Consider the following 23,966-nt stretch of genomic DNA (forward strand, 5'->3'; position numbering starts at 1 on the left):
GCTATTTCCCAGCAGAGGAAGACAGACAATTCTCTTAGAGCAGTTTCTCATTTTTGTTTGAAACCATCAGTACTTTATAATTGTTCTAACATCCAGTCAGGGCTTTTTGATCTGATGACACTGGGGAGAGTTGAAGCCTTTTAAGCAGAGAGTGACGATTCAGGTTTGAGTTTTAGAAGGGTGACTGGCTGCTGGGTAGAGGCTAGGTGGCAGGCAAGCCGGGTGGGCAAAACTGAATGCAGGAGTTGGGTGGGGAAGCTTGTTAACGCAACCCAGGAGAGAGGCTGTGAGGGAGCAGAGTTAACTTTTGTCAGGACCTCTTAAGCTCACAGGGAGAGGAGTTAAGCCCTGGCGCTGCTTCCAGCGTGGTTAAAGAACCCCTCGCCTTCAAGTGAGTGGTCCATACAAAAGAAAATAAACACTAAGGGTTGTGTTCCACTTATGAAGGTAAACCATGGTTCTCTTAGGTTGAATGCAGTGGACCTTCTCGCTCCTTTGAAGGGCTGGTGTGATGTGTCTGTGACCATTCCCAAGATGAACTCCTGGGGATTGTCCTGGGCAGAGCCTTCTAACATCCTACCGGCACTCAAGAGAGGTCTCCCTGCCTCCTCTGACCCATCTCTGGGGTCTCTTCATCCACAGATTCCCCCTCCTATCAGTGCTTTTTCCTCTTTCTTTCCCCGGTCAGGAGACCACGTCCCCTCTGACCTCTCCTGCCAGGGCTCCTGGGCCACAGAGAAGCTGCCTGTTGGCCTTCTAGTTCAGGCAGGGAGCCAGGACACCTGGGTTCTAATCCTGTATCCACCACCGGACCATGGGTTGGCATCATCTCATACCCACAGGGGCCCTCCCCAGCAAGGAGATGCCCAGCAGGAGCTTCCTGTCTCTCCCTGACACTGCTCCCGGGCCGCTGCTGTAGAACTTAATGTGTTACTTTGTCTGCAAGCAGCGAATGCGCCCAAGTCCCACTCCTAACGCTGGTGACCTGGCGACTTCCCAGCTGTTCTTGGTGTTGGTGCAGCCGGGAAGCAGATTTGTCAGCCCCTCCTGTGCCCTTACCCTCATCTGAGAAACGGGGCTAGGAGTGTTTTCCCTACCTATTTCATCCGGCTGATGTGACAACTCACTTACTGAAAACTAAACAAGCTTAAGGTGTGATCATTAGCGGGCGGGCATTCTGGTATGTTCAGGCTGCTGGAGCTCTCGGACACTTTTCTGGACCGAAGGGCCAAGATAAAGTTCCTCGTTATGCCGGTCTCTCCTAGATCCCACTCGGCCGAGCCACCGAGTGTCGCTCCTCGGTGGGGACGGTCGCGAGCCGCCCCTCTTTCCTCTCTCCCATTGGCTTTCACCTGCCCGAGGGGCGGCTGCCACGGGCCTCTCGGCCAGTCAGCCAGGGCCGCCGGGCTCCGCCCCGCCCCTCCCGGGGGTTTATAACGGGAATTCCCATGGCCCGGGCTCTGGCATCCAACCTGCTGCCGCCGCGGCCCAGCCGAGCGGAGAGCGCCGCGCGCAGAGCACACGCTAGCGCTCAGCTCCGCTCTCGGGGCGGTTCATGAGCGCGCGCTTCGGCTGCAGCCTCCGCGATCCCGCGCTGCCGCCGCCCGCCGTCGCCAGGGTCCCCCGGGGTGGGAAGGAAGGCAGGAAGGCCGGCGCGGCCGTGCGCTCCGTGAAGCCCGCCACCCCTGCCCGCAGCCCGCTGCCCGGACCGGCCTGGCACCATGCTGCCCGCGCGCTGCGCCCGCCTGCTCACGCCCCACTTGCTGCTGGCGTTAGTGCAGCTGTCCCCGGCTCACGACCACCGCACCACCGGCCCCAGGGTAAGTGTGCCCCCAGCCGCGCGCCCACCTGCGGAAGGAGACCTCAGGTCGCTGGCCTTCATCCCTTGGGGACCGGAGAGGGAGGTATTAGAACCTGTGCCCCCTCCACCCCCCACCTACTACCCCGTCGCCGGTGGGCTTCTTGGCGAAGTTGCTGAAATTAAAATTTCTCCCATTGTTCCCCCCCGCCCTACCCCTTCTTTCTTGCAGCACCGACTCTGCCTTCCCCCTCCTCCCCCTCTCCCCCTACTGTCACTGGTGAGTTCTCTTTCCCCATCTCTCCTCTCGGGGCATTTTGCTCCAAGACCCTTAGAGGTGCCTCCTGCATCCGAGGTGCCTCCTGGCTCTCCGCTCAAGCAGGGCTGCTCCGTGGGCTCACCCCGCGCGCGGTCCCAGAGCGCTGGCGTTCTTGGCAGGAGGCGTCGGCGGCGGCAGGGGCGGGGGGCGGTTGGGGGGAGAGCAGCTCTGCCTCCAGGGTTTTAGGTTACCGGAGAGCCACACAAGGACCTTGTGTTGTTGTTGTTTTAAAAAGCGATCGCTGCTCGTAAAACCCACAGCAGATAATTTTAATGCTCCCTCCTGCTGGGCACAGCCGCAGAGGAGGAGTGGAGATGGGGGGCTGTGGAGAGCTGGTGGAGAGGAACTGGCAGTGTTCGAGGAGCTCTTTCCTTGCGTTCCGCCCGGGAGGTTGCACTACTTGTTGAACCTTGGTCTGATTGGAGTTCCTGAACGATGTGAAACGTGCCAATTCTGCGCACAGGGCAGGCTGTCCAGGGCATTGTAAAACATCCGGAACCGACAACATTGTGTTCCTTTCTGGGCTAGATTCTTGCTCCCATATAACCCAGTTGTCTAATGAAGGATTCTACTACCTTAAAAAGTGTACTCTTAAACCACCCACTGGTTCATTTGACCAAACTTATCCAGAGGATGGGGCTTCCCAGGTGGTTCAGTGGTAACGACTCCGGCCTGCCAAGCAGGAGGCATGAGTTCTATCCCTGGGTTGGGAAGATCCCCTGGAGAGGGAAATGGCAACCCACTCCAGGATTCTTGCCTGGATAATTCCATGGACAGAGGAGCCTGGCGGGCTACGGTCCACGGAGTTACAAAAGAGTCAGACACGACTTAGTGACTAAACAACAAGGATGACTAGAGGATCTCTGGCCAAGAATTACCTTATGTCAGGGCAGTTGTCTGTAGAGATAGCTGCCTGCCTTCTCCAGGCAGCAGGGGAGTCCATGTGGAAGTAGCTAGTATCTTTGTGAAAAGATTGGCTCCTTAACCAGCTTGTGCTTTTCTGGATATCGTTTGGCCTAGCCCATTGCCACCTGTTCAGATTGCTTGTTCTTTCTTCCTAGCGCTCGCTCCTTGAGAATCATCTTTATATCTGTCGTGTGTGTGGGAAAAGCCTCGCAAAGCTTGACAAGCCTTAATGACTGCCCAGATGCTGGCTGATTACATCTGAGCCTGGCTATCACTGTGAGATCAGATTTGCAGCCACTTAGGAAAGAAAAGTGTTTGTCCCCATGTTGGGCCGGCCCTTGCTTTTATGACCAGATGTGCAACAGCAGCAGTTAAAGTGCGGCCGATTAGAGCCAGGGCGTGTCATAAATCCTCGACAGCAGGCATTCCCGAAGCTGGGGCAAGCCAGGGCTCCGGGAGTGACTTTTATGGATGCAGATGAGGATGCCTTTTAAATGAAGCTGCTTGGTTTGATATTAGGACTCGCAGCTTTTAAACTCCGAGGTCAGGAGAGCCACGGCGTTCCCTCCAATAATTAGGAACAGTCAAGACAGAGACGCAGACCAGAGCACCCAACTGAAAGCTGGATGCCCGCCCACATGAGAGGCCCGGAGACAAATGGTGGGGGGCTCGTTTGTTGCTGGGCGAGTCTAGGGTCTCAAGCCATATGGCTCTCCTTCCTTGCCTCCTGAAACTGGAGGAAGCAGCTCTTAGGGGAAAGCTAGGGACTTCAAGGGAAAACAGAGACATGGGTTAGTTTTCCCTCGGGCTTCTTTAGTTTATTAATTTGATAGAAATGGTGGAACACAAATAGGAAGTGTAAATAGGCCTCTGTGTGTTCCAGCCGAATTTTTTTCTCTCTCTTTCTCCTTTTCTCTGTCTCTCTGTCACACAGACACAAACACATACACACACACACATTTAGAAAGTACCAAGGGAAAGCTGCTGTGTTGACCTGGATGCATTTATAGACCCCAGTAAGAGCCCGCATTTATGAATTCTTGGGCCGGGCACTTTCCATGATCACTTATGTTTATAAGAGCAAGAAGGTGGGTCTTTTTAGTGTCATTTTGAAAGTGAGACTCAGGAGGGTAAAAGCCTTGCTTGGAACATGGTGCATGCGTAGCGGTGGGAGCCACGTCCCAGTATATATGGATGTGCACGTTGGGGGCTTGTGTGCTTTTCACACCACCAAGCAGCTGCAGGAAGTGTTCGTCCGACTAGCGGTGCCATTCCTGTGAAATGGGCATCAGGCGAGTCTGTCTGTAAGAAAGCACTATTAACAAGATTTTTTTGTGTCTGCATCGCTAAAGGGTGATGCCTTGAGTTTCAACCTATTCCGGAAGCCTGCAGTTCTCTTCTGTGGCTTCTTGGTGGCGTCAGAAATGCGGTCCTGGTTGTGGGCAGCAGTGTCATGAGAGGAGCAGAAACATCTGGCTGTTGCAGTGTTCCCTTGGGCATCCCTGGGTCTCTTCTGTTAATCTTTTGAGTGACAGAGGCTTAGGGATTGGCATCTTTTCCAGCTGGCTTTCTAGGAAACCCAGAGCATGCCCTTTCGGTTTAACTTTTCTGGCTCACTAATTGAGCTCCCTTGAGGCCTAGACTCCAATCCTTGCCCCCTTATTTGCTTCCTGCCTTCATAAAATGCCTGACATTTGTTTGACTCTGGCTCCCAGCAGCTATCAGGTATCAGATTGGAGGCTATTATATAGGAAGCACCTGATTTCTTGGTCTCTCGGCTCTGAGTGGCCACATGGCTACCTGGGATGCTGGTCAGGAGCTTTTTAATTATGGAGGAGGCAGCCATTTGTTTAATCCTGCACAATTTACTGAAAATGTTTCTGGGGAGGGTTAGATGGGGGAGGGGCTCTCTCAGGCCCATGGAGTCTGACGGCCAAGCCAAGCCACTGCCTGTCTTTGTCTAAACCTCCATCTGTTCTGCAGACTGGGAGCTGGGTGAAGGCAGGTTCGTGCCCAGCTTGTCCATGGGTGTATCCCCCAGAACTCAGCACAGGGCCTGGCACCTGTGGAATGAACAAACAAATGTAGATGATGCGTGCTTTAACATTTTATTTATTTATTTATGTCGGCCTCCCTGAGTGGCATGCCGAATCTTCGTTCCCCAATCAGGATTGGATCCTTGCCCCCTGTACTGGGAGCAGAGTCTTAAGCACTGGGCCACCAGGCAAGTCCTCAGATAATGCGTGTTTATCAGTGATTCACAGGTTCCATTTTCTTGATACAGGACTGGAGGCAGGGAATAGATTTTAAGAAGTTTGAGAAATAGAAGAAAAATTGGATTTCTTAATTTTTTTAGCTGTATTCTTTATCCTCTCTCCTCTCGAGAACTCCTCCTTTGAAACCTAGCTCTAGCATCACTCTCCAAGTTGGTTAGAATTGATCACTCTCTACCTTTGCACAGCTTCAATATCTGATTCACTTGTGTTCTTAACTTTGGCTAATTTTACAGTGAGCATCTTGAGATCAGACCCACATCTTCATCCTCTTAGCATTAACTTGCCCCTTTGGACTCCGTCCATTATCTTGTCTTGTTAAGTGAACAAGTTTACAACCTCTCGAGGGCAGAGTAAAGATGTTATTTGTCAGTGTGCTGGTCACACTGCAAAGTGTACTGTACATATTTATTGAAATGAATTTGACTGTACTGTGACATCCATGCTGTACTCCCTGCTCTCACTTAAATGAAATCGGTTACTTCACAATTTATTATTTTTTTCCATTTTAGGCTTTTGTTCCTAAAGTGTGTGGTGGTTATGGGAGGCGTGGGGGTGGAAAGACTGAGCAAGCAAAACTTGGATGGGGGAACAAGCTTTGGCTCCATGTAAACCCTTTTAAAAAAATCTTGCATTTGCCAAATGTGAAGCAGCTTGTAGATAGTTCCCTTCTCTTTGACTAACCTGTCTCAGTGTCTGGATGAGGGTGGGGCCTTGTGTCTGCAGAGATGCCCTTCTTATTATCTGTATTCAGAACAAGAGCCTTTTTCCCCCCCTTTTTTCCACGTGGTGGATTTAGCTGAGAGGCTACTCTGGTGTTAGGCCAAGAATCTGATTTAAACCTTTTGATGGAGCTGGCACAAATGAGGAAGACAGGAAGAGGAAGCAATCGTCTTAGAAACTCTAGGAAACCCAAGCAAATGGAAAGCACTTTGGTATTATGTCCTAAAGTTGAAGGTGCGCATTTTTTTTGGCCACCCCTCTTGTCTTGTGGGATTTTAGTTCCCCATCCAGGGACTGAACCCGAGCCCTTGGCAGTGAAAGCTTGGAGTCTTAACCATTGGGCTATAAGTGAATGTCCCAAACGTCCACATTTCTTACGGCCTGGTGATTCCACTTCTAGGTGTATGCGCCCAAGAAAAACTCATGTCCAGAAGGAGACATATGCAACTGAGTTCACACTACCACGAACCTGGAAAGAGCCAAATAAGCCATCAGTTGGAAGGTGGAGAATTATAGTCAGTCAAAACAAATGATCAACAGTGACATGCAAAAATATGGATGCCTCTGAGTAATACGATATTAAGTAAAAGAAATACAATGAAAGATGCAATGTGACATCTTTTATAAATTTATAAACAGCTAAAGTCAAAGAAAAAACTTTTAGGAATACATAGAGCTGCAAGAAAACTATATGAAAAGAAAAACAAGGTATACAAGATCAGGGGAGGTTAGGGTGAGGCAGATATTGGATTGGCTGGGAAAATCATATTAGTGTAAGTTAGTATCAATACTTTACCTTTTCAGAGAAGGGAGGTGAGGTGAGTTTGAAGTTATTTGTCCATTGGCAAAGATCAAAATAGCTGGTGTATAAAAAATAAGTGTGGCTCCTGCATAGGCCAATATTGAGTGTGTCATGAACCAGGTTCAGTCCAGTTCAACCGCTCAGTCGTGTCCGACTCTTTGCGACCCCATGAACCGCAGCATGCTAGGCCTCCCTGTCCATCACCAACTCCCAGAGTTTACCCAAACTCATGTCCATTGAGTTGCTAATGCCATCCAACCATCTTATCCTCTGTCGTCCCCTTCTTCTCCTTCCCTCAATCTTTCCCAGCATCAGGGTCTTTTCAAATGAGTCAGCTCTTCGCATCAGGTGGCCAAATTATTGGAGTTTCAGCTTCAACATCAGTCCTTCCAATGAACACCCAGGATTGATCTCCTTTAGGATGGACTGGTTGGATCTCCTTGCCGTTCAATGGACTCTCAAGAGTCTTCTCCAACACCACAGTTCAAAAGCATCAATTCTTCGGCACTCAGCTTTCTTTATAGTCCAACTCTCACATCCATACATGACCACTGGAAAAATCATAGCCAAAGATTATGATTAATTCAGTTCTTTGCACATGATATCAGATGAACACAAATTCCCTGAGTAGGGACTCCTTTCTTGTCTCCTTCTGCTCCCTCCTGTCATCCTTTCCAGATGTACATAGTTAGAAACTACCCGCAATACCATGTTGGGAGTGATTATTGGTTTTTGTTTGAATTCTTGTCTAGTTAGACCCTGAGCCGGCCGAGGCTCTGGTGTAAATACCTACATCTTCCTGGCCAATGGGCTCATTTGTAAAGCTGAGCCCTCTGTGGGCCATCGTGCACCTTCCTTGCTCAGGGGGACCGACCTTGTACATCTGAGTTCCCAGCCCTGCGGAGCGGAAAGGTTCACTAGCTGACGCTTGGGCCAGAAGCCTTACTTGCCTGTGGGGGTGGGGAAGGCATGTTTCTGGCTGATCCCTGCCTTCATTCCGGCCTCTTTCTTCAGTCCCCATGGCAGAGGCTGGGAAGGGGAGCATGGCCCCCACTTAGCAGGTAAAGGGCACCCTTTCTCTCCTGACCACATAGAGTTCTATTGTTTAAGCGGCCAAGTTCTTGGCATCGCTGCTGCTGGTGGGGGGTGATGTCAGTGTGGAGGCCCCCTCCTGCTGCATTTGTCACCGTGAAGCAGTTTGGGAGAGGACAAGGGTTGAGCTGCGGATGGGAAATCGATCAGAGCTGCTTGTGAGGCTGCCAAACAGGGTTAGCGTTGTCCAAACGTGCAGTGCGTGAACCCTGAGTCCCTGAGGGGGTAAGAGAACTGGATCTCCACCAACACTCCCAATAGCCTCATAAGGAGACCCCAAGCGACACAGGTCAGTAGAACAATTAGTTGGACTTCCTTTTGCACCTGATGTCATTCTAAACTCAATTGCTAGATCACGAATTAATCTTAACTTGGGCAGACATATTAGGTATGGAGCTCTGTGTACTTCGGCCGTCCCCTCTGTTGATTTCAGCCTCTTTCTTCTGGAGCTGGAGCTGGGTGGCCTCTACAAAGCCACTCAGAAAGTCTGGAGTCTCAGAAGAAACCCCGCCACCATCAGGGGGGACAGGGACAGAGTGAGGTTCTGCGAGATAATGTGTCAGGTGCTTTGAAACCTGACAGATACTCTATAAATGTCTGTGCCCCTTCCCATTAAAAACTATTTCTCACTGCAGCATTGATCTGATTCTACTAGATAAAGGCCAAATGGTGTTTTTTTTTTTTTTTTAAGTGTTGGCAGTGGAGAAAAACTGGACTTACTTTTCCAGAATGGTTCATTTTTAGGACTAGATAGCATCTATCAGACAGCACTGGGAGTTCAAAATATGGGGCATATTAATTATGTCTTTCGAGAAATTCTGCAAAGCCCCAAGGGAGAGGACACAACAGTAGTAATAAGTGAGATGGTGAGGCGGACAGTGTTATATACCTGAGCCCCCCTCCAGGTGCTCAGTGCCCCTGAGTGGCTCAGAAACAAGGACTCCAATGACTTCCCTTCGTCAGTGTTGCTGTGGAGCAGACCTTTTGGCCGGGATGAATATGTCCTATATCTGTCCTGTCCAGTATTAGACACTTGGCTATTGAAGGGAGTTTTGTGTTGTTTGTTTGCTTCTTTGCTATTGAAGTGTTAAATGTGGTGCATAAAACTGTGGTGAAGTGGCTTTTTAACTTGATCGTAATGGATTTAAAATGTCAATAGCCACAGGTGGCTAGTGGCTATCGTATTGGATGGCATTAGGCCCTCTCCGAGGTACCCCAACTTATCTCTCACCGCATATCCCTGCCCCCACATGGGGATATACAGACTTTGGTTGCCCTGAGCTGAACTGTATTTCCTGACCTCTCTTTCACTCCTCATCTCTGTCCAAATCCCGCCCATCATTCGAAAGCCTCCACACAGTCCTCCCAGCCTCGCCCCAGGAGGGTTCTCTCGACCCCCTGTGCTTTGCTTACCCCCAGGGCAGTGTGTGTCCCCATCTGCCCTGGATTCCAGGCTGACCAGAGAGGGAGGGCAGTGGGGCACAACCTTCAGGGGTAGACACACCCAAGTTTGGGTCTGGCTGTGCCACCGTGAGCCTGGGCTGGTCATGTAGCCTCTTGGGTCCTTGGTTCCCCAGTTTGTCTAGTGGAAGTCATAGCATCTACGTTTCAGGGTGGCGGGAGGATGAAGTGGGAAGTCTTAGCCTCCTATACCTCTTCCTACTCCTATACCTTTTCCTGTTGTAACAAATAGTACAAACCCAGAGGCTTAAGCAACACAAATTTTTTGGGGTCTGAAGCCTGACACAGGTCTCAGTGGGTTGAATAATCATCAGAGCTGAGTTCCCTTCTGGAAGCTCTAGGGGAGAATCCATTTTCTTACCTTTAGAAACTGCCTGCATTCCTTGGCTTGTAGCCCCTTTCCACCTTCAAAGCCAGGTTAGGGCTTTTTCATGCTGCCGTCTCTCTGGTTCTGACTCCTCTGCTTCCCTCTTCCCCACTTAAAGACCCTTGTGATTGAAGACATCAGGCCCACCAGGAGGGCCCAAACCATTCTCCTTATTTTAAGGTTGGCTGATTGGCAACCTTAATTCCTCCTTGCCATATAACTTGGCAGTTATTAGCATGTATTAGTTATTAGTATGTATAGCATGGCAGTTAATAGCAGCATTAGGATTAGGACATAGGCATTATTCTGCTTTGGAGAAAGAAATGGCAACCCACTCCAGTATTCTTGCCTAGGAAATCCCATGGACAGAGTCTGAGCCTGGTGGGCTACAGTCCGGGTGCTTAAGAGTTGGACACGATTTAGCGACTGAACATTATTCTGCCTACCACATTCATTGAAGGTCTAATACAGTGCCTAGGTCATAGAGGATACTTGGTGAGTGGGGGCCATTATTGTGACCTACAGCTGTGAGTTTCTTTCCTTTTAGAATGGAAGTCTCTTAATGGTGTCATTGCTTAATTATCTTTATAGACTTCATTCTGTGCTTAGTATATAATTACTGAATAACAGAATTTTTGATAAATGTAGATTGTCTCTTTCCTTTTAAAGAAATATTACACAGTAGAAAGAAGTAAAATGTAAACCAAAATATGTAATCCCCTTTGTGCAAAAAAAAAAGTTGATTTACGTTTAGAAAAATGAGGTGGGGTATATGTTATGCTGTTAATGGTGGTCATTATGGGGATATTCCATTTCTATGAGATGTGTCTTAGTAATTATTAAAATAATTTTGTTTACAATGAGCATTTTTAATATCAGAGGAAAGTAATGTAGATTAAAACAGGCATGATTCAAAGAAATCCCTGAAACTGTCTTAATCCAGATAAGCCCCCTTCTACATCAGACACAGTCAGTCCTATGCTCATGTGGGATTGATTTTTAAGTTAGTAACTATTAATATCGGCCTCTGACTCAATTTCTGCATGCTTTGAACTCAGTCTGCTTTAAAGGAGAGTTTTCAATTAACCTCAGCAGGACATAACTGTAAAAAGTATATTTATTGCTGCTGGTGGGGATATAAATTAGTACAACCACTTTGTAGAATTATAGTTGAAGCTGCACACACCCTTTGAGCTTGTAATTCCACTCTGGCCTATACCCCAGGGAAATGGGCTGAAATCTGTATTAAGAGATGTATTTAAGGATGTTCACAGGAGCAATTTTTGGTTGGAAAAATTGTAAACCAGCTAACTGTCCATCAACAGGAAACTAGAAATGGAAATTTTGATATATCCAAATAGTGGAATATTACACAATGCTGAAACTAACATAAAGCATCACTTATTATTATGGATCAAATTCATAATCAAAATATGTGGTGAAGAAAGGCAAATTGTAGAATGCATACATCATGATGCTGTATTTATAAGATGGTTGAAAGCATGTGAAAATTATATGTATTTGATTTAGGGGTACATACATACATAAAGACTCTTGAGAGTCCCTTGGACTGCAAGGAGATCCAACCAGTCCATTCTGAAGGAGATCAGCCCTGGGATTTCTTTGGAAGGAATGATGCTAAAGCTGAAACTCCAGTACTTTGGCCACCTCATGCGAAGAGTTGACTCATTGGAAAAGACTCTGATGCTGGGAGGGATTGAGGGCAGGAGGAGAAGGGGACGACAGTGGATGAGATGGCTGGATGGCATCACCGACTCGATGGACGTGAGTCTGAGTGAACTCACGGAGTTGGTGATGGACAGGGAGGCCTGGCGTGCTGTGATTCATGGGGTCGCAAAGAGTCGGACACGACTGAGCGACTGAACTGAACTGAACTGAACAAACATAAAAATGTATGATGGACTTCACTGGTGGTCCAGTGGTTAGGACTTTGTCCTTTCATTGCGGGGGCATGGGTTCCATCCCTGGTCTGGAAACTAAGAACCCACATACCACGCATCATGGCCAATAAATAAATAAATATATGAAAATTAAGGGTAATGATAACTCTGAAGCTCAGATTATGGTGGTTACCTAGGGTGCGAGGGCAGGAGAGGGAGAAATACTGGTTGGTATTGTTTCATGGTTTTAAAGTGGAAGGTGAGTACATGGATAAATTCCTTTTTACGTGTATTACATACTATATCATAACATTGTCCATAAAAGATAAAAATGCATTTGGATAGATCACAACACAGTTCTAACAGTAGGAAATAGAAGTGCTGTTTCTGCACAGTGTCCTCTGCTCCAAGTGTCTGATCATGTTTTTCCTTTCCCTCGAAGGTCATGCTCAGGGTCGTTCAACCAAACTTGTGATCCCCACCAAGCACTCAAGTATTGCCACCTCCCTCCTGCCCTTGTGAGGCCCCGAGGCCGTGCCTCCGCCCCTGAGCTCCAGGTGGGCCAGGTGGGCACAGGTGCAGTGGCCTTTTTCCATCCCTGCCTGGTGGGCCCTCTGCTCTTGTTGTACTTGCTGTCCCTTGTAGTTAGAGATGAGGTTGATCATTTTCTCAAATTTATTGGCCATTGGTTAGGGTCACCAGAGTTGGCAAATAAAAATACTAATATAAGGTTGCCTAAATTGTAAATTGCATAAACTTGAATAATATAATGTAAAATAATGTAAATTGCATAAGTTGACATTTACATAAGCACCAGATAATGTTTTAGTATACTTATTATGCTAAATATAATAACTTACTATAACAATTCTTTGTTATTTGTCTGAAATTCAAATTTAACTGGGTGTCCAGTATTGTATCTGGCAAACCTGCATTATTTCCTTTTCTTCCAGGAGTCATCTGTCAAGTATATTTGCTAGTTTTTAAAATAGGAGTGGTAGTTTTTTTTTTTTTCTTCTTCACCTCACAGACTGACTTGGGAAGAGTTGTTTTTTTTTAAATACTAAGAATATCAGTTTGTTTTGCTATCATGTCTGGCAAATGCCTTTCATTATGAAAAAATACTAGTTTCAATCTTCTAAATTTTACGCCTTTGTGTAACCCATCTGTCATTATGGTTTCTCTCTTTCGTGTCAGGATGAGAAAGGTCTCTTCCTTCTAAGTTTATAGAAATTAGGGTGCATAAGTTTCTAAAGGCTGTTAGAAATGCAGTACACGGGTCATCCATCGATTTAATGTTTGATATGCATTTGTGTGGGAAATGGGCTTCCCTGGTGGAACTTCTTAAGCAGCCCCTATGGAAGGAGCACTTGTCCTGTATTTCAGAAATCCCCAATAACATTTAGAAAGAAGATATGTCAACCAGAAATATTCTGTCAGGGTTATTACTTGGGGGAAGTTTATATAGAAAGTGTTACTTTGAGTAAGCAGGCTTTCTTCGAAATGACGCTAAGACTTTGGCAAAGAGCTTAGACTCTGCTTCATCTCTGGGTCTTTTCCATTCATTAAGAAAACTTCCAAATATACAAAAGCAAAGACAAGTATAGTGAATTCCAATGAACAACTCCTGGCCAAACTTGATTTTTTCACCTGTGCCTCTAGTCCTTTGATCATATTATTTTGTACCAAGTTCAGACATTATATCTTATTATCCATAAATATTTTCATATATCTCTAAAGATAAAGACTCATTAAAAAGCACCTAACCACAAAACCACATCACAACCAAAGAATATTAACAATAATCCCTTAATATAATAGAATTAATCAACATTCAAATCTCCTTGATTATGTCTCAGATCAAGATCCAGTTAAGGTTCTTCTCTTTAATCCTCTTTTAATCTACCAGTTTCCTCTCCATCTCCTTTTCACTTTGTAATTTATTTGTTGAATAAACAGGTTTTTCTAGGGTTTTTCATGCTAGCCTTTTTGGGATTATATTCCCATAGAGCTGTGTAACATATTCCTCTATCTTTTATATTTCCTGGAAAATGATAGTTAGACCCAGAGGCTTGATCAGATGTAGATCTGATATTTTTTTCCATTAAGTATATTTCATGGGTGTGCTTCCATCAGGAGGCACATGCCATCAAGGGATGTTAGTGCAGTGGTGGTCATTTTGGACCCATTGATTTGATAGGCATCGCCACTGGTTTTTAAACAAGTAGCAAGTGATACTGAAAAGCACTTCTCCTACCTTTCGTGTGGCAGGACCATCTTTCTTGTCTCTGAGTTGGCATGGAGGGCTGCAGAGGAAGGGACTGTGTTCCCTTCTCAGCAGTGGCCTCCGAATGGCTGAGACTACATGTGACCCCAGTGCTGTCAGAGAAACTCTGCCTGATTTCCTGGTTGGTGGCCTAGGAAGGGTGTTTCCTTGGTTTCTGGTGGAAGTGGTAAGAGCACAGGGGAGCTGGTTTTACTCTCTGGTGCTAATCCCTAGACCTTTGAAGTGTGACTGTAGATCAGCTTTGTGTGTGATCTTTGGTACCGTGTGTATCAGTTGGGAATTTATCTTATAAGAAACAGATACCATGTTTTGAACTGGCTTACCCAATGAAGGGGATTCATTGGCTCAAGTAATAGAAGGTACAGATACAAAGCAGATTTCAAGACTGGCTTGATTCAGCAGCTTAACGGTGTCATCAAACACTCAGTGCATTCATGTTCTCCCCTCTGCCTTTTTGTGGTGTCTGTTTAACCCAAAGCCTAGCTTTTCTTGGTGGCAGGATTGCTGCAGTGGTTCCACGCTTCAGGTCTAAATATCACACTTTCCAGGGGAGGGAAGAGAGAATTGGCCTCCAGACACACTTTTCTGGGTACTCTCAGATAACTTTGGCTTTTAGATTATTGATCTAAATGGAATCAAATGCCCACTCTTTTAACCAGTCCCTTTGGCCAGGAAAGTGCCGTGCTGTGAGTGATGTAGGCCTGGATTCCTTAGACCATCCCTGTGTAGCTAGGGAGGGGGGATACCCATTTCTGGTGCGGAGGGTCAGGTTATTTTTCCTCCTTCCTCCTGACCACATGGGTGTGTAAGGTGGGAGGGTGGAAAGGATGTTGGGGCAACAAGCGCAATATCCATCTGGGGATTTGTAGCTCAGCAGAGTGGTGGGTGGTATGTGGGGTGGGAAGTCTGAGGACATTCCTGGTCAGAGCCCAGAGAGGGCGATCTCCTGTTGCTGTGTGACCAACTCCTGTACTATCACAGGAGAATAAATGACCTCCAAGCTGACATTCCCAGGTGAGGAGCTGATAGGAAAAAGGGAATGTAGGGAAGGTTTGGACGCTTTCAGAGTAGAGTAGGCCACATGAAGATGATCCCAGAGGGCCCCCAACATGAAGAGAACGTGACATCACAGGCCCACAGATGGAAGGAACACCAGAGGTGCCTTATTTCCTCCGTGAGTTAGCCCTGTGGACTGTCCGGAGTCCACACAGCTAACCCTTGGCAGAGCTGGAGCCAGAACCCAGATCTCCATCTCCATTGCTCTGTCCCTGACTTTTCCATTCAAAGATATCCTGGAGAACTTAGGTAAGTGTCAAAAGTCTGGCCAAGGGGAGGAAATAGCCCGAATTTTAGGAGAGGATTATATTTCTGAGTTGCCTTTGGCCAGTTCACCAGCATAAAGTGGTTGGAACATGTGGCCACAAACTCAGGACATGCAGAGTCTTCAACCATCCTCGTTATTATACCTTCCATTTCCTAGGGTTCTGGTTTCTTAGTCCCTGAAAGACATGGATTTCTGGTTTCTGCAAATTCTGATGGTTTCAGTTAAATGCGTAGCAGAGCAAATAGAACAAGGAGCCAGTGATAGATGCAGTTTGAAGTAAAGGTAGACCTGGTGTAAGACTCTTCGTGCTTGTCGGTAGCAATGCAGTCAGTGCACATCTGTCCAAGTTAAATGGCAAATGGTCCAGAGCACAGAGAGAGTGTTTTTTGGTTGGCACAGTGTTTTCCTGGGAGACCTTTTAAAATCAATACTCAATTTGAGGGTTGAAGTGGAAACCCTTTGTGTTTGTTGAAGAGCATCTGAAAGTGTCCACAGCCCTCCTTCTGTGGATGCTTCGTATCTCTTGGGGCAGGTTCACAGCTGCACTGGCCCCAGGTAGCCTAAAGTCAGGAGCTGCCCAGAGCATAAGATGCATCATTTCCATCCTTCTCTCCTCTCCTTTGCCCTGAGGACCAGGTGCCCTCTCCTGATGGTGTGTTATTGTATTTTCTTCTCCCATCAAGGGAGAGGCTTAGAAAAAGACCAGGCCCAAATCTGTTGTGGATTCCCTTTTCTTTTATTAAAGCTGCATTTACCTTGAGAATGAAGTACATCCACCGTCTCACCGCTGAGCAACGGAAGCCTGAGCCATTACCATTTGAGCTTTTTTGCCCATCCAGAAGATAGTGTAGTGGTTGGGGTCTAAAGAAGCCTAAGATTAAGCCCTGGCTTTACTGCTTTCTAGCTGTGTGTCCTTTGGCAAAGTAGCTAACCTCTAGGTTTCAGCTTCCTCATCTGTAATTTGAAGATATTATGTATCTCATTGGGTCATTGTGGAACTTAAATGAAGTAATGGCAGGATGCTCAGTAAATATTCAGTTCAGTTCAGTTCAGTTGCTCAGTCGGACTGATTCTTTGCGATCCCATGAATCACAGCACGCCAGGCCTCCCTGTCCATCACCAACTCCTGGAGTCCACCCAAATCCATGTCCATCAAGTCGGTGATGCCATCCAGCCATCTCATCCTCTGTCGTCCCCTTCTCCTCCTGCCCCCAATCCCTCCCAGCATCAGGGTCTTTTCTAATGAGTCAACTCTTCACGTGAGGTGGCCAAAATACTGGAGTTTCAGCTTTAGCATCAGTCCTTCCAAAGAAATCCCAGGACTGATCTCCTTCAGAATGGACTAGTTGGATCTCCTTGTAGTCCAAGGGACTCTCAAGAGTCTTCTCCAACACCACAGTTCAAAAGCATCAATTCTTCGGCGCTCAGCCTTCTTCACAGTCCAACTCTCACATCCATACATGACCACTGGAAAAACCGTAGCCTTGACTAGACGAACCTTTGTTGGCAAAGTAATATCTCTGCTTTTGAATATGCTATCTAGGTTGGTCATAACTTTCCTTCCAAGGAGTAAGCGTCTTTTAATTTCATGGCTGCAGTCACCATCTGCAGTGATTTTAGAGCCCCCCAAAATAAAGTCTGACACTGTTTCCACTGTTTCCCCATCTATTTCCCATGAAGTGAGATGCCATGATCTTCGTTTTCTGAATGTTGAGCTTTAAGCCAACTGTTTCACTCTCCTTTTTCACTTTCATCAAGAGGCTTTTTAGTTCCTCTTCACTTTCTGCCATAAAGGTGGTGTCATCTGCATATCTGAGGTTATTGATATTTCTCCTAGCAATCTTGATTCCAGCTTGTGCTTCTTCCAGCCCAGCGTTTCTCATGATGTACTCTGCATATAAGTTAAATAAGCAGGCTGACAATATATAGCCTTGACATACTCCTTTTCCTATTTGAAACCAGTCTGTTGTTCCATGTCCAGTTCTAACTGTTGCTTCCTGACCTGCATATAGGTTTCTCAAGAGGCAGGTCAGGTGGTCTGGTATTCCCATCTCTTTCAGAATTTTCCACAGTTTATTGTGATCCACACAGTCAAAGGCTTTGGCATTACCAACTCATAAAAAGAACAGATGTAACAAGAAAAGGTGATTCATATGAGAACCCAGTATTTTTTTTTCCCTATAGTTTTCCCCTCTGGAATTAAAGCTAAAAAGCTCATCAATATATATGGAAGAGCTCTCTCATCTGTGGTTCTATTTCCTTTGTTTAAAACAAAGTTAGTTTTGTGTGCAATAAATCAAATATCCCTATCCCCCATTCCTTTTGCAATCCAGTGTAGGTCAGGAGAAGCCCCTAATGGAAATGGGTGGAGGAGGAAAGATGCTCTTTGGTGAGATCTTCCTCTGTGTGCCATGTGGCTATGTCTGCTCCGAGGGACTGTACTCTCTCTCCTTCCTGAAGTCTTCTTTCATCTTCTCTTTTCCTGGCATGGTAGGTTGCTGGTAAGAGGTAACCAGAAGGCCCTGCTGACATGCCCTCCTTATTTCTGAGCTAGGGGTCAGGCTGGTGACTGCACAGTACATGTCCAGATCTGGTCCCCAGGCAAAGTCTGTGGAGCCAGAAGAGCAGCGCCTGGTTTTGCCTGGCCACCTCCTCCTCTCACTGGATGCTGAGCGTTCCCTTATCTGGAATCAGAAAGCCAGTCCCAGTGAGCCTGTGGGTGGGCCTGCACCTGATCTCCAGGCTGCTTTTAGAGCATTTCAGAAACAAAAATCCTTGCTGTTAGCATGACTTCCAGAAGGACTATTTCCAGATAGGATGGCTTGTGCCAACCATATCCACTTTTTTTTCTCCATGATGGCTCAGCAGTAAAGAATCCACCTGCTGTGCAGGAGACGCAGGAGACTCAGATTTGATCCCTGGGTCGGGAAGATCCCCTGGAGGAGGAAATGGCAACCTACTCCAGTATTCTTGCCTGAAAAATCCTATGGACAGAGGACCCCGGCGGGCTTATAGTCCAAAGAGTTGCAAAAAGTTGGACACAGCTGAGCAACTGAGCATTTAGACCATTGACATTTAAAGTGACTAGTGGTGCTGTTGAATTAATATCTCCCATATTTGCCAGTTTTCTATTTGTTCTTCATGTTCTTTGTTCCAATTTTTTTTGTCTACCACTCTTTTTCTGGTGTTGTGCTTTTAATTGAGTGTTTTACATGATTTAATTTTCCCTCCTTTCTTAGCATATCCACTATACTTTATTTAAAACTTTTTTTGTGGGTTTCTCCAAATTTGCAATATACATTTACAACTAATTCAAGTCCACTTTCATATAACTCTGTACTACTTCCATGGGATCCCACAGAGTCGGACATGACTGAGCGACTTCACTTTCACTTTTCACTTTCATGTGTTGGAGAAGGAAATGGCAACCCACTCCAGTGTTCTTGCCTGGAGAATCCCAGGGACGGGGAAGCCTGGTGGGCTGCCATCTATGGGGTCGCACAGAGTCAGACACGACTGAAGCGACTTAGCAGCAGCAGCAGCAGCATACTATTTCTTGGGTGGTGCAAGTACCTTATAACAACAAAATACTCCAAATTCCTTCCTTCTGTTCCTTGTATCACTCATTTCAGTTATACATAAGCTATCATCATTGAATACATTGGTGCTATTATTGTTTTAAACAAACTGTTATCTTAGATCAAATAAGAATAAGAAATGTGAACGTTTTTATTACTTCTTTAATGCTGTTCCTTTCTTTATGTAGATCCAAGTTCCTGACTTTCATACTTTTCTTTCTTTCTGAAAACCTTCTTTTAACACTTCTTATAAGACAACAAATTCCCTCAGTTTTTGTCTGAGAAAATCTTTATTTCTTCTTCACTTTCTCCAAGTTTGCAGGATACAGACTTCTAGGTTGATGAGTTTTTTTTTTAAAAAACACTTTTTTTCATTGTCTTCTCATTTGGATGGTTTCTGAGGAGAACCCCAATGTAATTGTTATCTTTGCTTTCTTATAGATGAGGGGTTTGTTTCCTCTGACTTTTTAAAACATTTCTTTCTTTATCTTGCTTGTGGTTTGAATATAAAATGCTTGCTGCTACTGCTAAGTCGCTTCAGTCATGTCCAACTCTGTGTGACCCCATAGATGGCAGCCCACCAGGCTCCCCTGTCCCTGGGATACTCCAGGCAAGAACACTGGAGAACCATTTCCTTCTCCAATGCATGAAAGTGAAAAGTGAAAGTGAAGTCGCTCAGTCGTGTCCAACTCCTATCGACCCCATGGACTGCAGCCTACCAGGCTCCTCTGTCCATAGGATTTTCCAGGCAAGAGTACTGGAGTGGGGTGCCATTGCCTTCTCCATAAAATGCTTAGGTGTAGTTTTTTGGAATTTATCTTTTCTGCTGTTCTCTGAGCTTCCTAGAACTGTGGGTTTGGTGTCTGACATTTACTTGCGGGGGGGGAATTCTCATTTATCATTTCTTCAAATATTTCTTCTATTCCATTTCTCTTTTTTCTCATTCTGATATTACTATTACATGCATGTTACATGCCTTTTGTAGTTGTCCAATAATTCTTGGTTATTATGTTCTATTTTGTTTTAGTCTTTTTTCTTTGCTTTTCAATTTTCTATTTGAAAAATTTCTGTTGCTGTATCCTCAGGCTCAGGGATTCTTTCCTCAGCCGAGTCCAGTCCACGAATAATCCCATCAAAAGCATTCTTACTTCTGTAACAGTGTTTATCGCTCGCATTTCTTTGGGATTCTTTCTTAGAAGTCCCATCTCTCTCCTTACATGACCCATTCTTGCATGTTGTCTACTTCTTCCATTGGAGCCCTTAGCATACTAATCATAGTTTTTTAAAAGTTCTTGATCTGGTATGTCTCTGCCATATCTGAGTCTGACTCCAGTGGTTGTTTTAATTCTTCAAATTATGTGGTTTTTTTTTTTTGCATTTTTAGTAAGCCTTGTCATTTTTAATTGAAAGTCAGACATGATATCCTGGGTAAAAGTGACTGCAAATAAATAGACGTTTAGTGGTGTGGTGGGAAGGTGTAGGGGCAGGAGGTGCTTTGTAGGCCTGTGATTAGGGTCAGTCTTTGAGTCGATTTGGGCCTCTGCACGGGGAACCCCCCAAGTGTTCTCAGCCTTTTCCTCTCCGTAGGTGGGACAGGATGGCTGAAGGGGGCTGGAATGGGGTATTTCTCTTCCCCCAGGTCAGTTAGGCTCTGATAAAACCCTAATAAGTTAGACCCAGGTAAAACAGTTTCTCTTGAGAGTGGGCATTATTAATAGCATGAACAAAATGTTCCGGCTAGTTCAAAAAGGCTGCTTTTCCCTCTCTGTGCTGGAAGCATGGAGGGATTCCTCCCTGATAGTTGTTGTGAGACCCTGGTACCTGTTCTTGCGTATCTCCAGCACCCAAGGGTGTTGTGTCAACTGTGGAAAACCTGCTAATCAGGTATTCTTCAGAGCTAGAGCAAGTCAGCTGTGCATCACAGGGTAGATTGCTTGTCCATCCCTGTGTTAACCGAGGTTGGTTGGGCTCATGACCATAAAATCACAAAAGTCTGGCCCGGTTCATGGACCCTTAAGTCATGCCAGCTCTGAGGAGCTGAGACCCAGCAGATAGGAATCTTGTTACATCCTGTAGACTTGTATTTCCTAAAGTAGAGTCTATAGCTCACCTCAGATGCTGCAAGGTCCAGGAATCTGTATTTCTGAAAAGTGCCTTATGCTTACTCTAGCTTGAGGCTTCTTTAGGCTAAAACTGTAGAAAGGAATAAAATCTATCAGACAGGGACTGGAACCCATGACCTATGCAACCTGTGACTTAAAAGAACATGTGTGCTGTACTTAGTCACTCAGTCGTGTCCGACTCTTTGCAACGCTATGGCCTGAAGCCTGCCAGGCTTCTCTGTCCATGGGGATTCTCCAGGCAACAATACTGGAGTGGGTTGCCATGCCCTCCTCCAGGGGATCTTCCCAACCCAGAGGTCAAACCCAGGTCTCCCGCATTGCAGGCAGATTCTTTATTGACTGAGCCACCAGGGAAGCCAAAAGAACATGAACAAATGCAAATTCCATTTGCCTTTTTTTTTTTTTTTAATATTTACTTAGTTACACTGAGTCTTAATTCAGCACGTGGGGTCTTTGTTGCGTCATGTGGACCCTCTGCTGTGGTGCCTGGACTCTCTAGTTGTGGTGGGCAGGCTCAGTAGTTGTGCCACATGGGCTCCAGAGTATGAGGGCTTGGTTGCTCCGAGGCATATAGGATCTTGGTTCCCTAACCAGGGATCGAACTCATGTTCCATGCATTGCAAGGCAGATTCTTAACCACTGGACTACCAGGGAATTCCTCCATTTGCTTTTGCTGATAATTACTTACATATATTTAGGGCTTCCCTGATAGCTCAGTTGGTTAAGAATCAGCCTGCAATGCAGGAGACCTTGGTTTGATTCCTGGGTTGCAAACATCCCCTGGAGAAGGGAAAGGCTACCCATTCCAGTATTCTGGCCTGGAGAATTCCATGGACATGGGGTTGCAAAGAGTGAGACACAACTTTCATTTTCACTTACATATATTAGGACAAGCTCCCTGGAAAAAAGTGAGCTTCTTGAAGTCTCTGGCCTCTGCTCTTCCAAGTGTTAAGTTCATGTTTGAGGGTAGAGGAACATCTTGTTTTGGGATGGGAGCCATTCCTGTACTGCCATGAAACTGAGGATCTTAGCTGGGTAGCAGTTTTAAAAGGTTGGTGTCCAATTCTGTGGAAGACAAGTCTTAAGGGCTATGTGCAACTGCTATACCATGTGGTAAAATTTAAAACAAAGATTTATTTTTCCAGCTCCGTATCCCATACTCAGGGAATGTCCATGAAGATGAAAAGATGAGAGAGCTCCAATGTAGATTAGTATAGCAGACTCCAAGAAGTTCCAAAGAGACAGACTGGTTGGGTTTCTCTATGACCATCTTTGCTTCTTGGACCTGGGAGCTTTGGATCTGAGCAACTCTGATCAGAGAGGGGCATCTTGATTCATTCTCTCATTCATTTATTCGAGTTGCCCCTTGATGGGTCCTTGGCAGGTAAGGAGAAAATTGTATTTGCCTCTGATCTGGAAAAACCACTGAGTTAAAAGACAAAGCATTCTGCTTCCTATTGGGGAGAGCCATCTTTGGGAGCAATGTGACAAATGCCCGAGAAAGGACATCTTTTGCCAGATGGAAGCATTGTGCAAGTGCATGTCACTAGAGGCTTTGTCTGACGTCTTTGTTTTTCAAATGCACAACAAATCCTTCAATGGTGCATGTACTACCCCGCTGGGAAACTGGGGCATTTCAGCTGGCAGAGTAGCATGATGTATCGGGAGAGAGCTTTTCCTTGCATTCTGTGGGGACTCTCTCCTGTGACCTATTGAGAAGCCTATTGTAATAAACACCTGTGGTTTTAGTCTGCCTAATATCTATTCTCTCTTCCCTGGTGATAGAATCTCTGTCTTCTTTTTACTCTCAGTGCCCGTCATCGAAGTGCACTGATTCCTCCTCCTAGTTGCGGGCTACAGGTGTGACCTGGACTTGATCAATGAGTATGTGCTCTCTCTTGGGTTAGGGATGGTCATGAGACCCAACCTGGACCATGAATTTGATTCTAAGGCTTAGGTACAACTGTTGGGGGATGGAATTCTGGTTGGGCTGGGACACTGTGAGGATATAGGCCTAGACTGGTTGGTGGTCACTTGGTCCTTATGAATGAACAGTTTGCTGGAGAATAAAACCAGCACAGAGCAAAGCAAAGCAGAGAGAGGAAAGAGACAGGTTTCTGATAATATGTTGTGAGCATCTGAATACAGCTATGCTTAAAGAGCCCCTGTTTTCTCCCATTTATATATATCAGTAACTTCCTGTGATAGATAAAGCATGGCCACAGTTTCTTTGTGGCTCCTTCCACAGGAGGTAGAGTCTATGTCCCTGCCTCTTGAATCTGGGCTGGCCTGTGACTTGCTTTGACTCGTAGAATGTGTTGGGAGCAACTCTTTGTGAGGTCTGGAGACTAGGCCTTAAGGGGCCTTGTAGCTTCTGCCTTCACCCTCTGGGACTTCTGCCCTGAAGCCACCAAGTAAGAAAGTCAGCCTAACCTACTGGAGGATGAGTGGCCATGCATAGCAGAACTGAAGTGCTCTAGCCAACTGCTCATACCAGTTGCCCACCTTGTCAGGGAGGGCCTGACAGCCTAATGGACCTTCCAGCCTGATAAGCAGCTGAATGCATCCGCACGAGTGAAACCATCAGAGGAAGCTCCCCGTCAGCCCACAGAATCGTAAGTTGTTATTTTAAGCCACTAAATCTTGACATTTTGTTCTACATCAATAACGGCCCATACACTCCTTTTTTGGCTTAAATCAGTTTGATGTTATTTGCTATCATTGCAAATGAGACTGATTTGCAATAGTTCTGATCAATGTAGTTATGTAATAAACTAAGCTTGATCAGAAATGGACCTTTGTGGGACTTCTTCCCACCTCTGCCATCAAGGTGGTGAAATCAGCTATCTACATATAGATGTTCACTTGTTGGGTGTCTACATGAACTCACTTGTTGATGGAATCCATTTCTCACTCATGTTAGTGTAACTTACCTGAATGATAAGTCCCAGTGTCCTCAAAAGGCCCTTCCCTGGTGCCTCCATTGGTCAAGAATCCGCCTTCAATTCAGGA

At 46.0% G+C, this 23,966-nt stretch overlaps 1 protein-coding gene across 5 annotated transcripts in view; it reads left to right on the plus strand.

The window, feature by feature from the left end:
- The first annotated feature begins 1,462 nt into the window (after window positions 1-1,462).
- The window catches only part of SMOC1 (SPARC related modular calcium binding 1), a 146,119-nt gene continuing 123,615 nt past the window's right edge, over window positions 1,463-23,966 (plus strand). For all 5 annotated transcript variants that reach the window (XM_005211949.5, XM_005211950.5, XM_010809447.4 and 2 more), the window contains 1 exon segment: window positions 1,463-1,820. In XM_005211949.5, the coding sequence (XP_005212006.1) occupies window positions 1,722-1,820 (99 nt within the window). In that variant the 5' untranslated portion in view covers window positions 1,463-1,721.

The sequence above is a fragment of the Bos taurus genome, chromosome 10, assembly GCF_002263795.3.
Source record: "Bos taurus isolate L1 Dominette 01449 registration number 42190680 breed Hereford chromosome 10, ARS-UCD2.0, whole genome shotgun sequence".
Lineage (NCBI taxonomy): Eukaryota > Metazoa > Chordata > Mammalia > Artiodactyla > Bovidae > Bos > Bos taurus.